Source organism: Calypte anna, chromosome 1 (genome assembly GCF_003957555.1).
Source record: "Calypte anna isolate BGI_N300 chromosome 1, bCalAnn1_v1.p, whole genome shotgun sequence".
Classification (NCBI taxonomy): Eukaryota; Metazoa; Chordata; class Aves; order Apodiformes; family Trochilidae; genus Calypte; species Calypte anna.
Window position 1 is genome coordinate 37,306,995 of NC_044244.1, and position 20,056 is coordinate 37,327,050.

Here is a 20,056-nt window from a genome sequence, read left to right on the forward strand (position 1 = left end):
GTCTACAAAAGTTTATACATTTGCTCCATGTAATGATTGATTGTCCACTTTTATTAAAAAGGGTCATATGCTGAATTTGGACTCTATGTTGGTTTCAAGAAACAGCCACATAAAGAATATGCTTTTGTTTGCTTTTTTGTTTGGTTTTTTTGGGTTTTGTTGCTTGCTTTTTTTGTTGTTGTTGCTTTTGTTTTGGGTTTTTTTGTTTTTTAGTCTTTGTGCTTTCCATTTGACTTCAGCTATTAAAGCTCCTATTCTGATAACTTGATAACTTTTAAGTCCCTTCCCTTCTGAGTTCACAAAATGTAAATTGTGTGGCTTTCCTTAATGTGTTCTGCTGGGAATCTAGAGAAGCACAAAGTAAATGAAAAATCCTGGTATTTATGGAGATGAAAGGGGGAATTTCAACACCTTACAATAAAGTAGAATACTGAAAATTGTGACTTAGTGACAGCTGAATTAGCATGCTTCTACCAGCATATTATTTCACTATGCACTGAAATCTTTCATATATATTTTTCAAATTTGCATATTATTTCAAATTTGCATTACATTTTTTAAGTGGCGTTCAAATAAATAAATCTTATATTGCAATTAATATTACTCCAAAACTTTAGGATAATGGTCTTATGTTTGTTATGATTTTTTAAATTCTGCACTTGTCACCCATATCTCTGCTATCTTTTAATATGAATTGCAATTACACTTATACATTAATTACAATTACATTACAAATAAGCTTTACAGAGTTACTTGAAGTGCACAAGGAAGTCTTAAAAAAAAACCTGACTTGAATACTTCCATATTAATCAGATTATACCATTTAAGTGCAAGAATGAGCATAAGGAGATACCAAATGGAGCAGTTCTACAACCAGCTATCAGATACCAGGCCTCTGCCTTCAGCTCAGAGGGGACTAGAAATATCCCACTGTCCATGGATGCTGCTGAAAAAACTCTTGTCACTTAAGGACTTGTATAATACATGTTAAAGATCAGTTTTAATAGTGTGGGTCAGGATAGGCAAATACTGAAAAAATGCAAACTTGATTCAGAGACATTTGTGCATGTCAAGCTCCAATTAATCTTCAAATAATTCAGTTCTTAATGGTGGCTCAGATCGTCTCAAATCTCTGTTTGTGGATGGACACAGACCCTTTCCAGAGCCATTTTGTTGGAAGCAGGATTTTTTTTTTTTGTATCTTCAAATCAAGTTTTAGGCTTGAACAAAGTCAGCTGTTGCCTGTGGGGCAGGTGAGGAACAACTGCACAGTGTTTGCACTGACATGCTGAGGCCTTGCAGTGTATAAATGACTGGACCAACCACACTACTTATGTGTATGAGAATTGTTTTCAGTCTTCATTATCCCCTGTTCAGTGTGCCTGGGGTTTCTGAGGCAGTTTAAAGTCTGTGTGGAAAGCAGAGATCCAGCCCCTGGATTGGGGGTGTCCTAAGCCACACAGCACCACACTGAGCCAACAACTGCCCCAATTCCTGGCTGTCTGGGGATGGATCTGGGGTTTCTCTTGGAGTTGGTCACCAGGATGGGTCCCTGCTTTCCACTCAGAGGGGGCTGTGCAGGTGGAACCCTCAGGCTTGTTCCAGCTTCTTCCTGTCCCTCCAGCACAGTGGTGTCCCCACTCCTGTGGACTCCCCTAGCCCACACGTGTTAGTGCTGGCAAGTGGCCCAAACAAAGGGCCTTGAACATGCCTCTCACTTGTTTTAATGAAGTTTCTGTTCACATTTAGGCATTATTATTCATTTCATTAGCTATTAAAGCATATTTTATGCATTATATACCTGTGCATTTTCTAATGTATGTTATATACAATGCATTTATCTATATATGTATGCCTATGCTATATATACACTAATACACATACTCTATAGGCGTTTATATACATATATATATATATAAAGTGCATCTGTGAGTAAATAGGTAACATGCCTATTACCATATTCCTTCGTATCTATATTTACATGTGTTCTTATATTTATTTTCTATTTTATGAGTTCCATATTTCATACTCTTACACCAGATGTTGGTGCCCAGGCACTGGTAGTGGTGGCTGCAGGCTTCTCTGTGAGAGGTGGCCAGGGCTGCTTGGTTCTGGGCACAGTCAGTTCTGTCCACTGTAACCAACCCCGTGCTGGGCATGGCTGAGACACACACACATGTGTTGGTGCCTCAGGGAAAACACATTTAGGAAAGGCCAAAACCTCCACACAGACTGTGAGAAACAGCCCTGTGAGTACTGAGATGAGAGGAGCAGGAGGAGGTGCTCCAGGTTCCCCTGGAGAGCCCAGGCTGGAGCAGGTTTGTCCCGAAGGAATGCAGCCCATGGACAGGCCTGTGCTGCAGCAGGGGAAGAGTGTGAAGATGAGGAAGGAGAGGCAGAGGCAAAGTGTGATGGATTGACCCCCAGCCTCCCCATTCTCCATCCACCTATGTCTCTCAGTGCATGTGAAGGAGATCTGGGAATGAAGGAGAGGGGTTTATCCTGGCAAAGGCAGTGGAGTGGAGTGGAAGGTTTTAGTTTTCTTTGTTTCTCACTCTCCAAATCTATTTTAACTGACTATAATTTAATTTTCCCTAAACTGGATATTTTTTGCCCATGGCAGTAATTGAGAAGTGATCCTCCTGTTTTTATCTTGACCCACAAGCCTTTTCATTTTTTTTTTCTCCCTTTGTCCTGTCAAGGAGGGAGAGTGAGGAAGTGGCAAGATAGGTGTCTGGCAGCTGGCCAAGGTCAATCCACAATAATCCTCTAGTCTATATATTAAGTATCTATAGTTCTATAGATAGAAACATATGTGTATATATTTATTTTTTATATAAGCACCTCCTGGTCCAAAAGAAATGAGGAAATGAGTCAGAGGGTGGTTGGAGATCATGTGGATATGACAGTTTCAAAAACATGGCAACCACAGACAAGTAGGAAAAATGTGGGGTGTGACATTAAAATGCGGGTCTGTGGGTATATCATAGGCAGGAGCTCACCTCTCTGATGCCTTTCTGATGTAGATGGGAAGGAGGAGGTGGACCTGTAAGTCATGGGGTAGACTGAGAACAAGTGGTGTATAATGTGTCACGAAATGACACCTTCCAGGGGGACAAAGAGATGAAGGCAACAAATGAAGTGACTGGAAGATGCATAGTACCTCAAGGCAAGTGTGACACATGGTGGGCATCATGGGCAGAGTATCCCCCACCATTAGAGTAGTGGCACCAGTCTCTACTCATGCTGGGTCAGGGTTGTCCTCTTGCTGGTTTTGCCCTCTGCCAAGCTCCTTCCAGTCTGTCATCTCTGCTCTGTGGGTCCCATCTGGGCCCCATCTGTGTGCATCACCCTGGGTATAGTCCAGAAAAAGGGAACCATCACTGCCCTTCATATGCTGGGAAGGCTACAGGGGATGCAGCCCAAGATGCAGACAGTCATCAGCTGATATGGGTTTGGGTCTGCTCCATACCATGTGCAGGACTTGACATTTGCTCATATTCAGTTTTATGAGATCCCTTCAGGCCTGTACAGATGCCTGTTTGGGCACCTCTAACCAGTGGCTCTGCCCTCAGTGTTATAGACTGAACCCCTAGTTTGGTGTCACATGTGGACTCAATGAGGTGCATTTCATCTCCTCATCTGGAACACTGGTGTTTCAAAAATGCTGACTTGGGCAAATCCCTAGATAGACTCCTAAGGAATTTTGTCATGTCACTGCTGCCTAGGGTGAACATCAATTTTTGCCCACCTTGATAAGATTTTCCTCTGATATTTTTCATGTAAGTCACCAAAAGCACACAAAGTGCAGTCAGTGTGTTTATATCTCTTTGCTGAAAACTCACAATTTTAATAGCACAGCTGCCAGTTAGTCCATCATTTGCTTTGAGAGCCTTGAACTAGCCTTGACAGTAGTGTTTATCTTCTTTGGGACAGCTTCTTATTGGAAAAATGTCTCACATTCAGAACCATTAACGTTTTAATTGCTGGTTTCAGAGTTTAATTACAGACTCATAGCACAGAATCAGATGTGTTCTTAGCACAGAACAGGTTGTCCTGAGAACAGCTGGCTTCTGGAACTTGTGGAAAGAGACAAGAATCTGAACAGCCCCCCTGTAATCCTGAAGGAAACAGTCAGTGACTTACTGAGCTGCTTGGATCCCCACAAGTCTATGGGACCAGACGGGATCCACCCAAGGGTGATGAGAGAGCTGGCAGAAGAGCTCGTCAAGCCTCTCTCTATCATCTACCAACAGTCCTGGCTCACTGGGGACATCCCAGATGACTGAGATGACTGGAAGTTGGCGAATGTCACGCCAATCCACAAAAAGGGCTGGAAAGAGGACCCAGGAAACTACAGGCCCGTCAGCCTGACCTCAGTGCCTGGCAGGGTTATGGAGCAGATCATCCTGGGGGCAATCACACAGCACCTACAGGATGGGCAAGGGATCAGACCCAGCCAGCACGGGTTTAGGAAGGGCAGGTCCTGTCTGACCAACCTGTTCTCCTTTTATGATCGGGTGATCCGCCTGGTGGATGAGGGGAAGGCTGTGGATGTCGTCTACCTGGACTTCAGCAAGGCCTTTGACACCGTCTCCCACAGCATCCTCCTGAAAAAGCTGTCAGCCCACAGCTTGGACAGGAGCACCCTGTGCTGGGTTAGGAACTGGCTGGAGGGCCGGGCCCAGAGAGTGGTGCTGAACGGGGCTGCATCCAGTTGGCAGCTGGTCACTAGTGGTGTCCCCCAGGGATCAGTGTTGGGCCCAGTTCTGTTCAATATCTTTATTGATGATTTAGATGAGGGGATTGAGTCCATCATCAGCAAATTCGCAGACGACGCTAAGCTGGGGGGGAATGTGGATCAGCTGGAAGGCAGGAGGGCTCTGCAGAGGGACCTGGACAGACTGGAGAGTTGGGCTGATTCCAATGGGATGAGGTTCAACAAGGCCAAGTGCCGGGTCCTGCGCTTTGGCCACAACAACCCCATGGGGAGCTCCAGGCTGGGGACAGAGTGGCTGGAGAGCAGCCAGGCAGAAAGGGACCTGGGAGTTTGGATTGACAGGAAGCTGAACATGAGCCAGCAGTGTGCCCAGGTGGCCAAGAAGGCCAATGGCATCCTGGCCTGTATCAGGAACAGCATGGCCAGCAGATCCAAGGAAGTGATTCTGCCCCTGTACTCAGCGCTGGTGAGGCCACACCTTGAGTACTGTGTCCAGTTCTGGGCCCCTCAGTTCAGGAAGGAGATCGAGGCTCTGGAGTGGGTCCAAAGGAGGGCAACCAGGCTGGTGAAAGGACTCGAGCACAGATCCTATGAGGAGAGGCTGAGGGAGCTGAGGCTGTTCAGCCTAAAGAAGAGGAGGCTCAGGGGAGACCTCATCACTCTCTACAACTCCCTGAAAGGAGGGTGTAGCCAGGGGGGGGTTGGTCTCTTTTCCCAGGCAACTCTCAGCAAGACAAGAAGGCACGGTCTTAAGTTGTGCCAGGGGAGGTTTAGGTTAGATATTAGAAAGAATTTCTTTACGAAGGGTGTGATCAAGCATTGGAATGGGCTGCCCAGGGAAGTAGTGTATTCTTCATCCCTGGAGATATTTCAAAAGAGACTGGATGTGGCACTCAGTGCCATGGTCTGGTAACCACAGCGGTAGTGGATCAAGGGTTGGACTTGAGGATCTCTGAGGTCTCTTCCAACCCAGCCAATTCTATGATTCTACGATTCTATGAAATGACAGCTGGAGAAGCTGGTACACAAGGGGGAATGTGTCTGTATGTTAATGGAAATCTCAGTTTTCTTATTTTTGTTTTTCTTTTTCTGCATCACCTTAAGTGATGGATAAAACTGTAGTGCAAACATCAGAAAACTGTCTTTCTGGACTGTCCATCAAAATTCTTCATACATAATTTATTTTTACCTGTTGTTTAAGTATTAATATGTTACCAGTGGTTGAAAGATGGCTGAGATATTGTAAGCATCAAAGTAATGGCTATTTAATCTACTGAGAATCAATTGCATGTTTTGTTTTCCAACTCTCATAAATTTTCAATTTTGCTTTTTTAAACTATTTTAGGGGGGTTTGAGGCTTATGATTTAATTTTCTTTTTTTAATCTGAATGGTGATCCTAGAAATACTCTGGTAGCTGTTTCTTCCATATTTATGTATGTTTTGAGTATATGGAGTATATAATTTGAATATGTAAATTATAAATGCACATCAATTATATAGAAATCAGTGAAACATGAATCAATCACTATGACAAGCTTCTATGAGAATTTATACTTGATAATGTGAATTTTACCTATTGATATTACTAAGTTCAGCCTTTTTATCAATTTTATCCCATAATTTTTGGAAGTAATTAAATGCAAAATGTTTATACTCAGCTTGGCTAGGAAGAATGAACTGATGAAACAAACTACATCTGATGAAAAAAATTGATGTGAATGAAAGAGCTAAAACTAGATCTAGATTTACAGTTCAGTTTGTTGAGTCACTAAACACTGGTTTTGTTTTTACAGATTTCTCTTGGTACTGATCTGCTTAATATTCAGTATACTGTCTACTATAGAGCATTATTCTGAATTTGCCACTGGAACCCTTTTCTGGATGGTAAGTGAACTTTTTTAAGGAAAGACTCTTGTCAGTTTGGTAGAATCTAAATTTCTTCAGGTGAACAAGAGGGATAAATGTTAAAAATCCTCATGCAAAGCAAGCTACCAATTTACAGCTACTGATATCTATATCTAAAAGTTATTCCTGACACATTCCAGAAATCTCTCGGATTGCTTGCATTTGATTGCATTGCTCAGAAATGAAATCTATAGGAATTAGGGAGTAATCTAGAAACTTTCTTGAGCTGTGTAAAGAAGACTGTGTCAGATGCCTGATTATGTGGTCTGTGACAAACTTCTACCATGATGTCACCTTTAGTGGCCTCCTGTCAGATCCTGATTTGATGCACTAAGTTCACAATACCAGACTTCACAATACCAGTGCTTCATGTCTCTTTCTGATGTCCCTGTGCATTGCTTATAGTATTTTATGTCCTAAATATTGGGGCAGTCAGTCTCTTAAGAACTCCTCCACTTTGATCACTAGGATAAAATGGCAAAATGAGCAGCACACTGAGCCAAAAGACCAGTATGAGAGATGGCTGGGGGCAGCTCTGTAATTGTGACTGGGGAAAAGACAGAGCTTATTCTACTGCATACTAAAACCAAGTTTCTGAAATAATCCTTCCCAGGATTATTTTTTAGGTGTTTAGGAACTTGGGATACAGTCTCATGAATTACTGTGCCATGCCTAAGTACCGGAATGGGAGTACCAAGGGTTTATGGTATATTCTAAGAGTAGCAACTTGGGGACAGGGAAAGGAATGTGACTTTCTTGCCTTTTTTTGGGCCACATGGTACAGTCTATTCCCAAGAAGCCTGTGATCAACCAAATTTTGGAACTGGTTTAAAATTCCTTTAAAAAAATGAATTCATATTTTTTGTAAATAAAAGGCGGAAAAAAAAAATCCTGTTAACTGGCTGTCTTGGCCTTTTTTCCTCCCTAATTTCCCTTAATTGCTCTCTAGACTGTTTTGGCACTCATGACATTTGTCAGAGTTTGCTTGCTTTTTAAATAGCTTCTTCCAAATACAAGTCAAGAATGGTGATCATGGGATTTCCTACAGTTAGTGCTTAATCTTGAGTCAACAATGTTCACTTTCTGCCGTGGATAGAATTGACTCCTAATTATATCTTGTGTTTATCTGCTACCATCCTAATGGTTTTCATAAGTGCTCTTTAAATACCATAGGACTGAGTGCAGAATGAGTTTGTGATCCCTGCCTGATCTGCAGAGCTGCATCCCCATATACTTTTCTGCCAGGAACCTGGCTCTTGAAAAGTGTTAATCTTGAAGAAGGCAAAGCCTGACAGCTTTCTTTTTGTTCTGTCAGACTTACCTGTTTCTTGTTATTCTTTGTTAACCTCAAAATAATCCAATATGAACACTATGAGAAATTAAAGAGAGCAGCTATAATGTTGTTTTTTATAACTGGAAATCCTACAGGCTTGAAGTAATTTCATACTTCAGTTCCTCACTGATAGATTTACAGAGGGTTTAGTAATGAATGAAAGAAGAAAAAATTAGTCTTGAAATACCAGAGATGCCTTTAATCTGCTTGTTTTTAAAATAAATAATATGCACTTTTACCATTACCTTATGCTTCTATCATGGGTAAGCTCTATTTACATTGACAAGAGTCACTGACCCAGAGTTCTAACCACTTTATTGCTTTTTTATTTCACTTGTTGAAATTTTCAACAGATCAATCAAATCAGTGCTGATCACTTACAATGTCTTTCATTACAAAAATTCTGCCTGCTTAATTTTCTTTCTGGTTTTTATTACTGTAATTTGTAAATAACTCTTCCTTTTATATTCCTTATTCTGTTGATGGTCCTTTAACATCTTATTTACTATACTGTGCAAAGTTAGAATTCTCTTCAACCCCTTTCTTCTCTGGGAGGTCATCAGACTTAAATGGAATGTCCTTTTCCTGATGGATAAAGCTTTCTTTCATGTGTGTGTGCTTATTATACAACAAATTTATATATTTTCACCAGTTAATGTTGTTGAGTGGTTATTCAAAGCAAAGCATATCTTAAGCTGATGTCTAAGATTTGCTCACATATTAACACAGACTTTTTGCACAGGCAAACCTTGAAGTATTCTGAGTCCAAGAACACATTAGCTAAGTGACTGAGATTAAAAATTTTTGAAGTGTTAAAGAGTATTTTTACTTAGAAAAAAAATGAAATTATTACGTTTGTTTAAAATGTTTATACCAGGAAAAATTTTTGGTGAACCCTGCAAATGCTTATGTCCACCTACTTTTCAAGACTTCCTTCATTGTGTCACTTTTATGCAACACTTTACCCTTCCACTTTGTCCCAAATTTTAATTCCCTAATATTCACAGCTTATCTTACTCTAGGATTATTCTATTGAAAAATGATCTTTAAAATGTTGCCAAATCATGTAGTATAGGCTTTTGCCTACTCAGCAGGAGGCTATAATCTTTTCTTAATGACCCAGTAGTTTGCATGTCAGTGTTGATTGGTAAACAGCATCTAGATCTTTTAGGATCTGGCACTGAAAAATAAACTATAAGGTGGGCCAGGTGTAATTCTTCCTTTGAGGATTAATCTGTTTTCGTGGTTCGAGGTCATATATTTTTCTACCAGGAGAGGTCACCATGGTAGTTTACAAAAGACAGACTTTTATTTTTAATGTAAAAGACCTAGCAAAAAGAGTTTCTGATCTCTTGGGAGTAATTTCACTTATTTTTTCTGTTAAAAAAAAAAGAAAACATTATTAATTTTATCATATGCACATGTTTATTTACATGCTATCAGTCATAAAATATAATGAATCATGAATTTGTGGAAGAACAGAATATTGTAGGTGAAAAGGAAACTTTTAATTGTTTTAATATCTTGATGTTAATTACTTTTTTAGTTTAGGAATACCAAGAGTTTTTCTGACTTTGAGAAAAGATGAAGTTTTTGCTATAAAACATATTGATTCATCTTTGTTAATTTAATTTCTTCTTGTATGCCATAATTTATTTAATGTATTTAATTCCATTGCAATGGAATGAAAGAGGGTTAGGAAAAATTGTTTATCAGAATGAGCTTTCCAATTCAGAGCACATAATCCAAATGGGAAATCACTGCAGCAAATCCAGGCTAAGTGGGAATGCCAGAACTGTATAGAAATTAATATACTGGAATGAACCCAAAGAGTATCTATTTCAGTGTTTTATCACTGGCAGAGGTCTGTTTTCAGTGCAAAGAAGGAAGGCTTTCATATGAAACTGTTATCTATTAAAATAGATAAAGCACTTTTCAGTCTTTTCTTTTGCTTTCAACAGGGATCACTACATCACTACATTTTAGTGATATATTCTCCTGATGGGTGGTTTCCTACTGCAGTTTTCTCAGCCTCAGTCCTCTCAGTAGGACTTCAAAGGGCACATACTGTGCTCTAAGTGATCTGCAGCAGAGCCATAAACAAGGTGGACAGTCTGATTTAGGATCACCTTCCCTGTTTCAGCAGGGCTGGATCCTGAATTCCAGTGATTTTGCTAGATGAGCTCAGTTCTTGTGGAACCTCTTCCTTTGGGAGACAGACTTTCTGCATCTGCTTTCCTCTGACTTGTTTCTTTGATGGAAAAATATCTTCCAAACACAGTAACACCTGTGTTCATAGTGACATGATAATTGAGGGTACACAATACCCTTAAAGACTCAGTTTTCAGGGTTCTCACTTGTTGCCTCCACTGTAGGCCCTCACAACCTCTTACATTTCTTGGTTACCTGCAATCCTCATGCAGTGACTACATTCAGTACATAACTTTTATTAACATTCCTGTGGATGCAAATCCTGTTGGAGAAAAGGCTGAGATTTAAGATTAGGAGCTCCCACATCAGCTGCTGCTTAAGTTTTTCAGGAGAGAGGCTCATGCTGTGGCTCTATTTAGAAGTCAGGATTTAAGGGAAGGATCTCAAGGAAGAGTTCTGCTGATGGCTCACACTGCTATCTGTCTTTCACTGCTTGGTTTTATATATTGTCTAGTTTGCTCAGAGCACCCAAATGTCAGAGTACAAAGTGATAGCTGACTTATGCCAGCTAAGGCATTTGTGCATTTTAGCTGCTCTGTTTCTGAACTGGACCTCTGCTTCTGAACTGGACCTCAGCATGGATTTTCTTTTTTAAAGCAATTTATGACACCATTTTCAAAGTGTGTGTTTTTAAAAAGAACACATTCTCCCTGTCTACTTGCAGCGGGTGAGCTCTCCTGTTCCTTTATTTTTTGTCTCTGCTTTTGTCCATTCTCTCATTTAAACTATGTAATAAATTCTCTAAAATACTGTGTCACTTTAAATCTATTAGCAGAGTATAAATAAATCTGCACAGTATGTAAGCTTCATTTAGTCTACTCTATGATTTATAGTCAAGTGTATGCATTCTAATAGGTTTGATGACATTTTCTCCACCTCATCAAAGCAATTAGTGTTAAGTTGGTGGAATTTTTATCCATTTCCTGCTTTTGTGCCAATTATAAATCTGAATGTGTGCTTTGCCACATGATATTAGCACTCAGGGCCTTTTCCAGGTCTGTTTAATTAAGTGATGTTGATAATACGTGAAGCTCACAGGTACTCCTGCTGGCCTCACCTTACAGATGATAATGGATTTTTTCCAGATTACAGCATGCAGAGTAGGTCTTGTAATATTTAGTGGCATTGTGTGATACTTGTGTAGTGCATAATGCCTGTGTGACAGTAGGTGTTAGTGAGGTGTCCAGGCCCTTAAAGGAACTCTTATTTAAGCTGCTTCAGTAGAAAAATACACTTCTATTAGACTATGTACTAGACACCTCTTTAATTCAGAACACTAATACTAATACTCAAAGACTTCTGCTCTTTTCTTTTATTCCTTGCAAGCCTGTGAGAGAGGAAACAAAAGAGAAACCCTGTTTCTTTCTGCCCTCCTTGCTGTTCTGTAGCAAGATGAAAAAATAGGTCAAAAATTTCATATCGTTACAATATAAAACATTATTAAAATAGATAGGGAATACTGTTTCACATATTACACATATTAGGAAAAATTTTGTGTCCACAACTCTTTCAACACACTCTGTAAGTTTGCCTAAGTAATCTTGCTGAGTTGCCATTGTCTTTCTCTAACCAAATGTAAATATCAAGATTCTTGATGTGAATTGTGATACAATAAGGCTGACTAAATGCAGTACAGAACATGTTGTGTTGGACAATTGCTGTGTTCTTTTCCGCTGTCTGAAACAGAGATCATTGTGCAGTAAGTATGGCTGAAACTGGTTAACAAAGGCCCTAGTCATAATATCCTTTGTAAAATTTTACACACTTCTTAGTGTTTTCACAATATTGCCTAGCAGACTAGACAAACTGACAGATAAAGATAGTCCTTGTATGCAGTCAGCAAATTAAGCCTATGTATCAGACATGCATGGCAACATTTTTAAAGAAATGTCACATAAATCCTCTTGTATACAATCAACTAACTTTTAAGCATTATGTGCATCGGTTTCATCTAAGAGATGTAAGTCTGAATAACCTAGCAAAGATATCGGACACTTAGCAGGATTTGGCATATTTTTGGGGGCATATTTTCTTCCATTGGATGATATATTTTCACATATGATGTTGGTCATCTTTCTAAGAGCAAGCATGATGATGGGAAGTATTTTCAGTAGCAGTAGGTTTTCTTAGCATTTGAGTAACTCTTAAGCTAAACAGGTCACTAAATTGACATTTTTAGCTGTAAGGACTGGAAAACCTTGAAGACAGTTTATCAGATTAAATTCTGGATATAAGTACACGTGTGAAAACATTTGGACTATTAAACCTTTATGCCTGCTTCTGAGGCTTCATTGTTTTGAGCTGCCATTCCTTGATTGAATCTTCGTGAGCACACACTATTCATTTAGCCATCCCACTTCCTCTTTTTACCCGAGCACCTAAATATTCCAATAAAAAAAGTGAAGAGAGCCTTGTGTGTGCTCTCCACCTAAAACACAGCTGCAGCTGAGAAAATACTTGTCTTTTTCATGTGTGCACTTTAATCACTCCAGCCGAACTCCTTCCCTTCTCCTGCTTCCTCCATGCAGCTATCCATAACCATACTGGAACATATTGTAAATTCCATGCTGTATATTTAATTTGCACACACTCCTGCATAAAATGTTGATTTTCTGTCTTAATGTGAGCATTTTTCTATTTGGTTATCAGTGACATTCTTGGGTTGTTGGTTTTTCCAAAACAGTTTCTTATTTGACTGATTGAATTAGATATGGATGGAAGACACTTGCATGTCTATTTCCCCTTAAGCTTTTTTTTTCTTTTTTTTTTTTTTTTCATTTTTAATAAAATACATAAAATGGAAGTATACTAAGAATGGCATAAAATTATTATCTATTATTTCACGACTGATTTAGTGGGAAATGAAAAGACTTATGTGGTAACTAGGCTTAAAAAAAAGAAAAAACATTACAAAGATGAAATGGGTCTTAGGGCTCTCACCTGACTGAACAAAGAATATTTTAGTTGTATGTTTTGGGTTTATTTTTTCCTCAGAAAACAGGGACAAGCACACCATCACAGAATGATGTTACTGACTTCAGAAGAGATGTTAGACAGTACAAGCCTAGTTTAAAATCTGTAATTATATGTCAGTTCTTTGCATAGGCTTTTACTGGACAATAAATCCTTTCCCTAGCATTACCATGGCAATTTTAATTATCAACAGTATCCTTACTCATTAACAAAACAGGAAAAGACTATCGTGTGAGTATGAAGAATCAGGTCCATACTGCTGTTTCCTTGCTCTGTGCTTCTCTTCCTGGAAGATAATTCCAGTTTCAGCACTACCTATAGACCCTCTTCACTGATGTATTTGTCAATACAGAATCCCTCTGGCTGTGCCTCTGGAGCAGGTGTGGTGCCCCAAACACAGGACCATGCTCTGTTTTTCCACACCTGTCTCGTGATCCTTCAGTGGGTCATGGCAAATGTCCTGACAGTTCATGGCAGATGTTCTCTTCAAAGGATATGAAGCTTCCCTTTCCCTTTCTTTCCTACCAGGAGTTCAAAGAGTGGCTGCTGAGAGAAATGGGTGACACGCAAGGCTATTTGCTAGGTAGAATAGCCAAGGTTATTTATTGGCTCTATTTTGATTAAGCCTGATGTGGCTCTTATTTTTTTGATGTAATGGTTTGTTCTTCCTTGCTTTTTGTTTTTTTTTAATTTTGACTGGAGGAGTTCATCCCTGTCCACAATACCTCACAAATCTTTTTGTTGCCACTTCAATAAGAACCATTGTTCTTCTTGACTTTCCAGAAAATTGCTGGGATTTGTTTTGTTTGTTTTTGTTTTATTTTGTTTTGCCAGAGGTAAACATGAATAAATAAATGCAAGGTTCTGGGAAGTGTTTATGTAGACAGGAGGAGAATGAGGCAGATTAGGGCTTTTTTAAAGGTGAATTTACTGAGGTAAAGCTTGATCAGCTTTGACAGCCCTGGAAATGGATGCCTCATATCTTTCAACATGACAAACACAACAACAGTTTAAGTTTCAAAATCTTATACACTTACAGAGTTGTGATGTTTATCCAGTTTTGATGCTGCTTTGGTCATAGGCCTGTCTGAGGCTGCCAATAAATTGCCTGGTTTTGCTAATGTGGTCACCTGTCCAGGACAAAACAAACTGAGACCAGTAATTAATTAATTAGTAAATAAAATAAATCAGTAATTTAATTAATTAATGAAGATGTAGGTTCCTCCTTGCTCCTCCTTTGTGTCAACATTTAATTTTCCCTTTCCTGTGCAACCTTTATGACTTCAGCAGGATTTCCTGGGCATAACCAAGATGGGTCTTAGTCGCTGAAATAAAGTCACAGGTTGTGGAATTTGCTTTGAGGACAAAATACCTTCAGGCCAGATATAGTTTCAGTTTCAGCTTTTAAAAGTATACTCAGAAGATCATCAAGAAAGAACCTAAATTTAAGAAGCCTTTTCTTCCTCAGAACTTATCTGTCTTCTTTCTGCACATTTTTTTACCTTAATGACTGAGTGATTATTACATGCATTTTCTGCAGGAAAGATCCTTCCACTGCCATCAGTGTTGTCTGCTAGGGCTGACACTGAAAGAAAGCACTTCAGCTGAGCAGCAGAAATATGCTTTTGATGCAGCTGGATGGCACATTTGTCTTCCTTTGAATTGCTACCAATATCTTCCATCATCGAAGGATTCATTAGCAACACTGTCAACAAAATCACAAAAGCTATGCTTTCTACTTTTCTTCCTCTAAAACTATTAACACATGTAATTCTAGGTGAGCTCAGTGGAGCTCAGGCATTTCATACTGCAGAGAAGGACATGGAAGTGTTGCTTCAGAAATGCTTTTTTTCCACATTTTTGGCCTAATTACAGGAAGAAGTGCTCAGAGTCTTCACAGTCTACTGCAAAGCCTCAGTGGCATTCCTCCAGCAGGTCTGTTTGGTCCACATAGACAGTGTGCTGCTTCCTTTGGGTCCTTAATGAGAGACTAGAAAAGAAATGCTACTATGTGATGACACCAAGAACCTGCTAAAAATGTAGACAAATAAATGAGAGAGCATTTTGCAAGATATCTGAAAATGCAAGAATTTTCCTTTGAAGACTGTTCATGAATTGTGCTTGGACTGTTATGCTTGAATAAATGCATGCATTTAGATTTTAGCACGCAAACTTAGAACTATTACTTGTAGAAGCTCTAGATAATCCATTAATTTTTAAAAAGTCAAACTTCTGAAGCTAATTTGCTTTGTATTTTCTTGTGGTTTTGCCTTGAAACTGTGCAGTAAACTTAGTTTTCTACTAATCCCTGGCTTCAGTCAGGATGAAGGTGCCATGAAAACAGATGAAGATTGTACTTTTTTTCTTGGTTCTCATTCCAGGAAAAACAAGGAGTTAGAAGTGAATACAGAAATATTAATGTAACTTTGTTAAAAACAAAATTCAACTGAAGTTTTACATATTAGCGTGGAGTTTTTCTTGTTTGTTTTTCAGCTTTAAAATGTTTTCATCTCTTTTCAACCCTTCAGAAAGTCAGTTTTTAAGATATGTTGATACTGTTTTTCAGTGAAAATTGTGATTTAAGTGTGTCCACTCTTTGGGTGCTTAAGAATTCCCTAGGTGCAGATTGCAAGCGTGTGTAAGTTAAAATACAAATATTTTCCAAAGCTTTAATTTATATAGAAGGTGACTCTGAGTTACTGGATACAGTTTGGGTTGGAACAAAGCCTAGAAGCTGTATTTTGGTTGTGCATAGTGCAGTGGCAGAGGAAAACTAGGAAGGAAGGAACAAAGATCTCCCCCACCCTTACAAAAGAAGTGCTGTGAACTGGGCAGGCAGAAAGGGTGGGATGTGACTCTGCCCAGCAGGGCAGGTTGTGCTCAGGAAGGCCACTGAAGCTCTGCCAGCTGGACCAGAGAGAAATGGTATCCACCTGGCAAAAGGCTGTGTCCTCTCTAAACTCTGCACCCACTGGGACTGATGCAGCTTCCGAGACAGAGCTCTGGTGGAAATGTGCTGCTGCCCAGGCATCAGCCTGCAAGGTGTGCCCTGCTCTTACACCACTACTGGGGATGGTAGTAGTGAGCACAGTGTGTAGGAGATGCACCCAGGTAGAGGAACTCCTCTGCTGAGAGGCAGAGCTCTGGGAAGAGGTGAGTAGCTGGAGAAGTATCAGGAGGTCCAAGAGATAGATAGATAGATAGATAGATAGATAGATAGATAGATAGATAGATAGATGACTGGAATCATAGCCTCATTCCCCTGGAACAGGCCTGTCAGGCAGACAGGATGCAGGATATGGAGGATTCCCTATTCTCTCTCCATCTGGCTGAATGTGGTGACCTAAGGGATAGAAGTGAATGGTGATGAGTTCCTGCAAGGATCAGCAGGCTCATCTCCTCTGTGCCTACTCTACTTGACCTTGTGCCCCTGTCTGAAAGTACAAGTCTCTGCAGGTGGAACCAAACAATGATGACAGCAATGGTTCATCTAGCTTGGAGGTGTTGCTGAGGTTAAGTCAGCCTACACTCCATGTCAAAACTGCTTCTATGAAAATAGAAACTTACCTCATTGTCATAGGAGACCCTCTTCTGAGGGGAAGAGAAGGCTCAGTATGAAGACAAGACCTACTTTTTAAGGAAGTCTACTGTCTCTCTGAAGCCTGGGTTAAAGATGTAACAAGAAAGCTTCCTACCCAAGTACAGTCCTTGGATTATTATCCATTACTAATTTTCCATGTAGTCAGCTATGAATAAGACATCTGAGGACAATCCAGAGAGACTTCAGGGCCTCTGGACTGGCTAAGGGATCAGTAGGACAAGTAGTGTTCTCCTCTGTCCTTTCAGTTGCAAGGGATGATTCAGGGAGGAACAGAAAGAGCCAGAAGATCAATACCTGACTCTGGGATTCTCATCACCTGCAGAATTGTGGGGTTTTTGATCATGAATTGGTCCACATGACACAAGGCCTGCTGGCGACAGACAGCGTGCATCTGTCTCAAAGTGGTAAAAGAATTTTTGTGCAAGAGTTTGCAGAGCCCATCTAAAAAGATGTAAACTTCATTTGAAGGGGTTAAGGGGTAAACCCCTTGCCAAATGCTTGTTAAAGATAAGCATAGGGATAGCATGCCAGTATGTGGGGGACAATGTGATTCAGTCTGCTCCAGAGTGTGCTGAGTATGCTGGAGCACATTGGAAATGTCTCTGTCCTAATGTGTGTAGTGTGAGGAATAAACAAGAGGAGTTAGAAGCTTTGGCTAAGTCCCAGAGCTACTTCATCACTGGCATAAGTGAAACTGGCAAGATGGGTCCTTTGGCTGGTGGGCCATGATGAATGGTTACAAGCTCTTCAGGAGGGATGGAGAGGAGTTGTACTGTACGCCACAGTTGGTGGCAACACTGTTGAGAGCCTCTGGATAAGGTCAAAAGGGAGAGCAAATTAAGCAGATGCTGTGGGAGGCTGCTGTTGACCACTCAGACAGGACAATAACACTGATGAGTTATTCTACAAGGCATTGAGGGATATGTCTAGATCAGCCACTCTTGTCCTTCTGGGTGATTTTAACTTCCCAGACATAAGCTGGGAATATCACACAATGGACACCACCATGTCCAGGAAATTATTGAAACATGTTGAAGATAACTTTTTGGTGCAGGCACTAAAGGACCTGTGTAGGAAAGGTGCCCTGCTAGATTTCTTGCTTGTGAGCAGAGAGCCCCATGGGTGAAGTAGTGATTGGTGGCTGTCCTGTTGAACCAACTTGGTTTCCTTTTATGACAAGGTCGTCATTTTAGCAAAGCTTTTGATACAGTCTCTCACAGCATCCCTCTGGACATCTGTAAGCAATTGCTTGATAGGTTGAGCTTAATGGGTAAATGGGGTTACATCAGGCTGGTGGCCCAGTCAGCAGTGGAGTTCCTCAGGTCTCAATTTTAGGGTCAGTGCCCTAAATGATAAATGATATATTTTTTATAAATGATGGCTTTATAAATGATCTGGATGCAGGAATTAAATGTACATTGAGTGTGTTTGCTGGTAAATCTAAACTAGAATCAGATATGGGCTCCCTCAAGGATAGTCTATACAGAGAGATCTGTATAGACTAGAGAGCTGGGCAATACCAGCTATGAAATTTAATAAGAGGAAGTGCTGGGTTCTCCACCTGGGATGGAGCAATCCTGATTATTTATACAAACTGGGGAATTAGAGGCTGGAGAGCTCCCCATGGAAAGAGATCTGGGGTTGATGGCTAGTGGAATGTGAATGTGTCTTGGCAGCCAAAAGGGCCCACAGTGTCCTTGGGGTGCATCAAACACAGCATAACTAGCTGGTAGAGGGAGGTGACTGTCCCACTCTACACTGCAATGCTGCAGCCCACATCAAGCAATCGTGGGCACTTCAGTGTGAAAAGGACTCAGGGGAGTGTGTCCAGAGAAGGGCGACAAAAATGGTGAAAGGTCTCAAGGCACCTCAGGAGGTGCAGCTGAGATCACTCAGTCTGTCCAGCTTGGAGACAAGAAGGCTGAAGGGTGATGTCACTGCTGTCTACAGCTTCCTCAGGAGGGGCAGCAGAAGGGGAGACGCTGATCACTGGTGAACACTGATAGAACATGTGGAAATGGAATGCAGCTGCATCGGGGGAAGTTCAGGTTGTGCACTGGAAAAATATTCATTGCTGAAGAGGTGGTCAGTCACTGAGTGGGATGACTGGGGAGCACCAAGCTTAACAGAGTGCAAGGAGCATTTGGGTGACTATTAGTTATATGGTTTAGTTTTAGGTAGTCCTGTGAGGAGTAGTGATTAAAGTTATGAGTTCCTTCCAGTTTGATATATTTTGTGATTTTATTATTTTATTTTCAATATAAAAAAAAATTGACATTAAGCCTTCTTGTTTTGTACTTATAAATTCTGTTTCATGGTCTAGAAATTGCTAGTTTTGGGAATTATATGCCTATAGCCTTTTTTCATTTTTTAAAGTTTTAAGCTTTGAAAATAGACCAAAGAAGAAGAATACTGTGTTTTTCCCTGTGATAAACTGATGGACTGGAGCTTAATCTATCATTTAATTCATGGAAATCACATTCCCTATGACACACTGGCTGGCATATGCCTATAAAAAGTGAATTGAAATGCACAATTTTTTATTACACCTTTCATCTCAACAAGCTTTTGGTATTAGTCATGGGAATAAATTAGATGTGCAAAAATAAATTAGATATCTATCTTTCAATGAAAAAAAGATGATATTTTGTTCTTTTAATTCTGACAGGAAATAGTTCTGGTTGTATTTTTTGGTGCTGAATATGTGGTTCGATTGTGGTCTGCAGGCTGCAGGAGTAAGTACGTTGGCTTCCAGGGAAGACTACGATTTGCCAGAAAGCCAATATCAATTATTGGTAAGATTTCTTTTTGCCTTTACTTTCCTATTATCATCTGTTTAAGGTCAAGATATCAACTGCTGAAGAGACCATTGCTATTCTGAGCTATCTCTATCATTCTACCATTTATCTGCTATGCAATCATTTCTTCTTTTGGATTGCTAGAACTGAACATTTAAAATACAGCCATGAGATAGAGGCAGACATCAGCTTAAGAGAGGCAACATTTTAAAGTGAAGAAATATTTACTACATCTACTTGTGTAATTGGGGAAAATTTACAAGATTTTGAACACAAAATGTTTTCCTTAGGTCTGCTGTGGAAAGCAAACATAAAGGTGAGTATAAATTGGGAAAAACATGGAAACGTGCAAAATATAAATCAGGAAAAAGTTCCCTGGATAGTACTAAAATTAAGCAATTTTAGATGGTTTGAGGCACCGTTGTCTGTAGCATCTCTGGAGTAGCAGAGTTTAGGAGGAGAGGAGAATAGGAGAATAGAAGAACCTGCAAAACAATGAGGGATTAATAAAAGG

General features: G+C 40.0%; 1 protein-coding gene across 1 annotated transcript in view; it reads left to right on the forward strand.

Moving 5' to 3' along the window:
- Positions 1-20,056, forward strand: part of LOC103538133 (potassium voltage-gated channel subfamily KQT member 1) — a 471,128-nt gene that overhangs the window by 15,472 nt on the left and 435,600 nt on the right. Inside the window, exons 2-3 of the mRNA XM_030444254.1 lie at positions 6,515-6,605; positions 19,413-19,539. Coding sequence (XP_030300114.1) covers positions 6,515-6,605; positions 19,413-19,539 — 218 coding nt within the window. The remainder of the gene's footprint in view (positions 1-6,514; positions 6,606-19,412; positions 19,540-20,056) is intronic.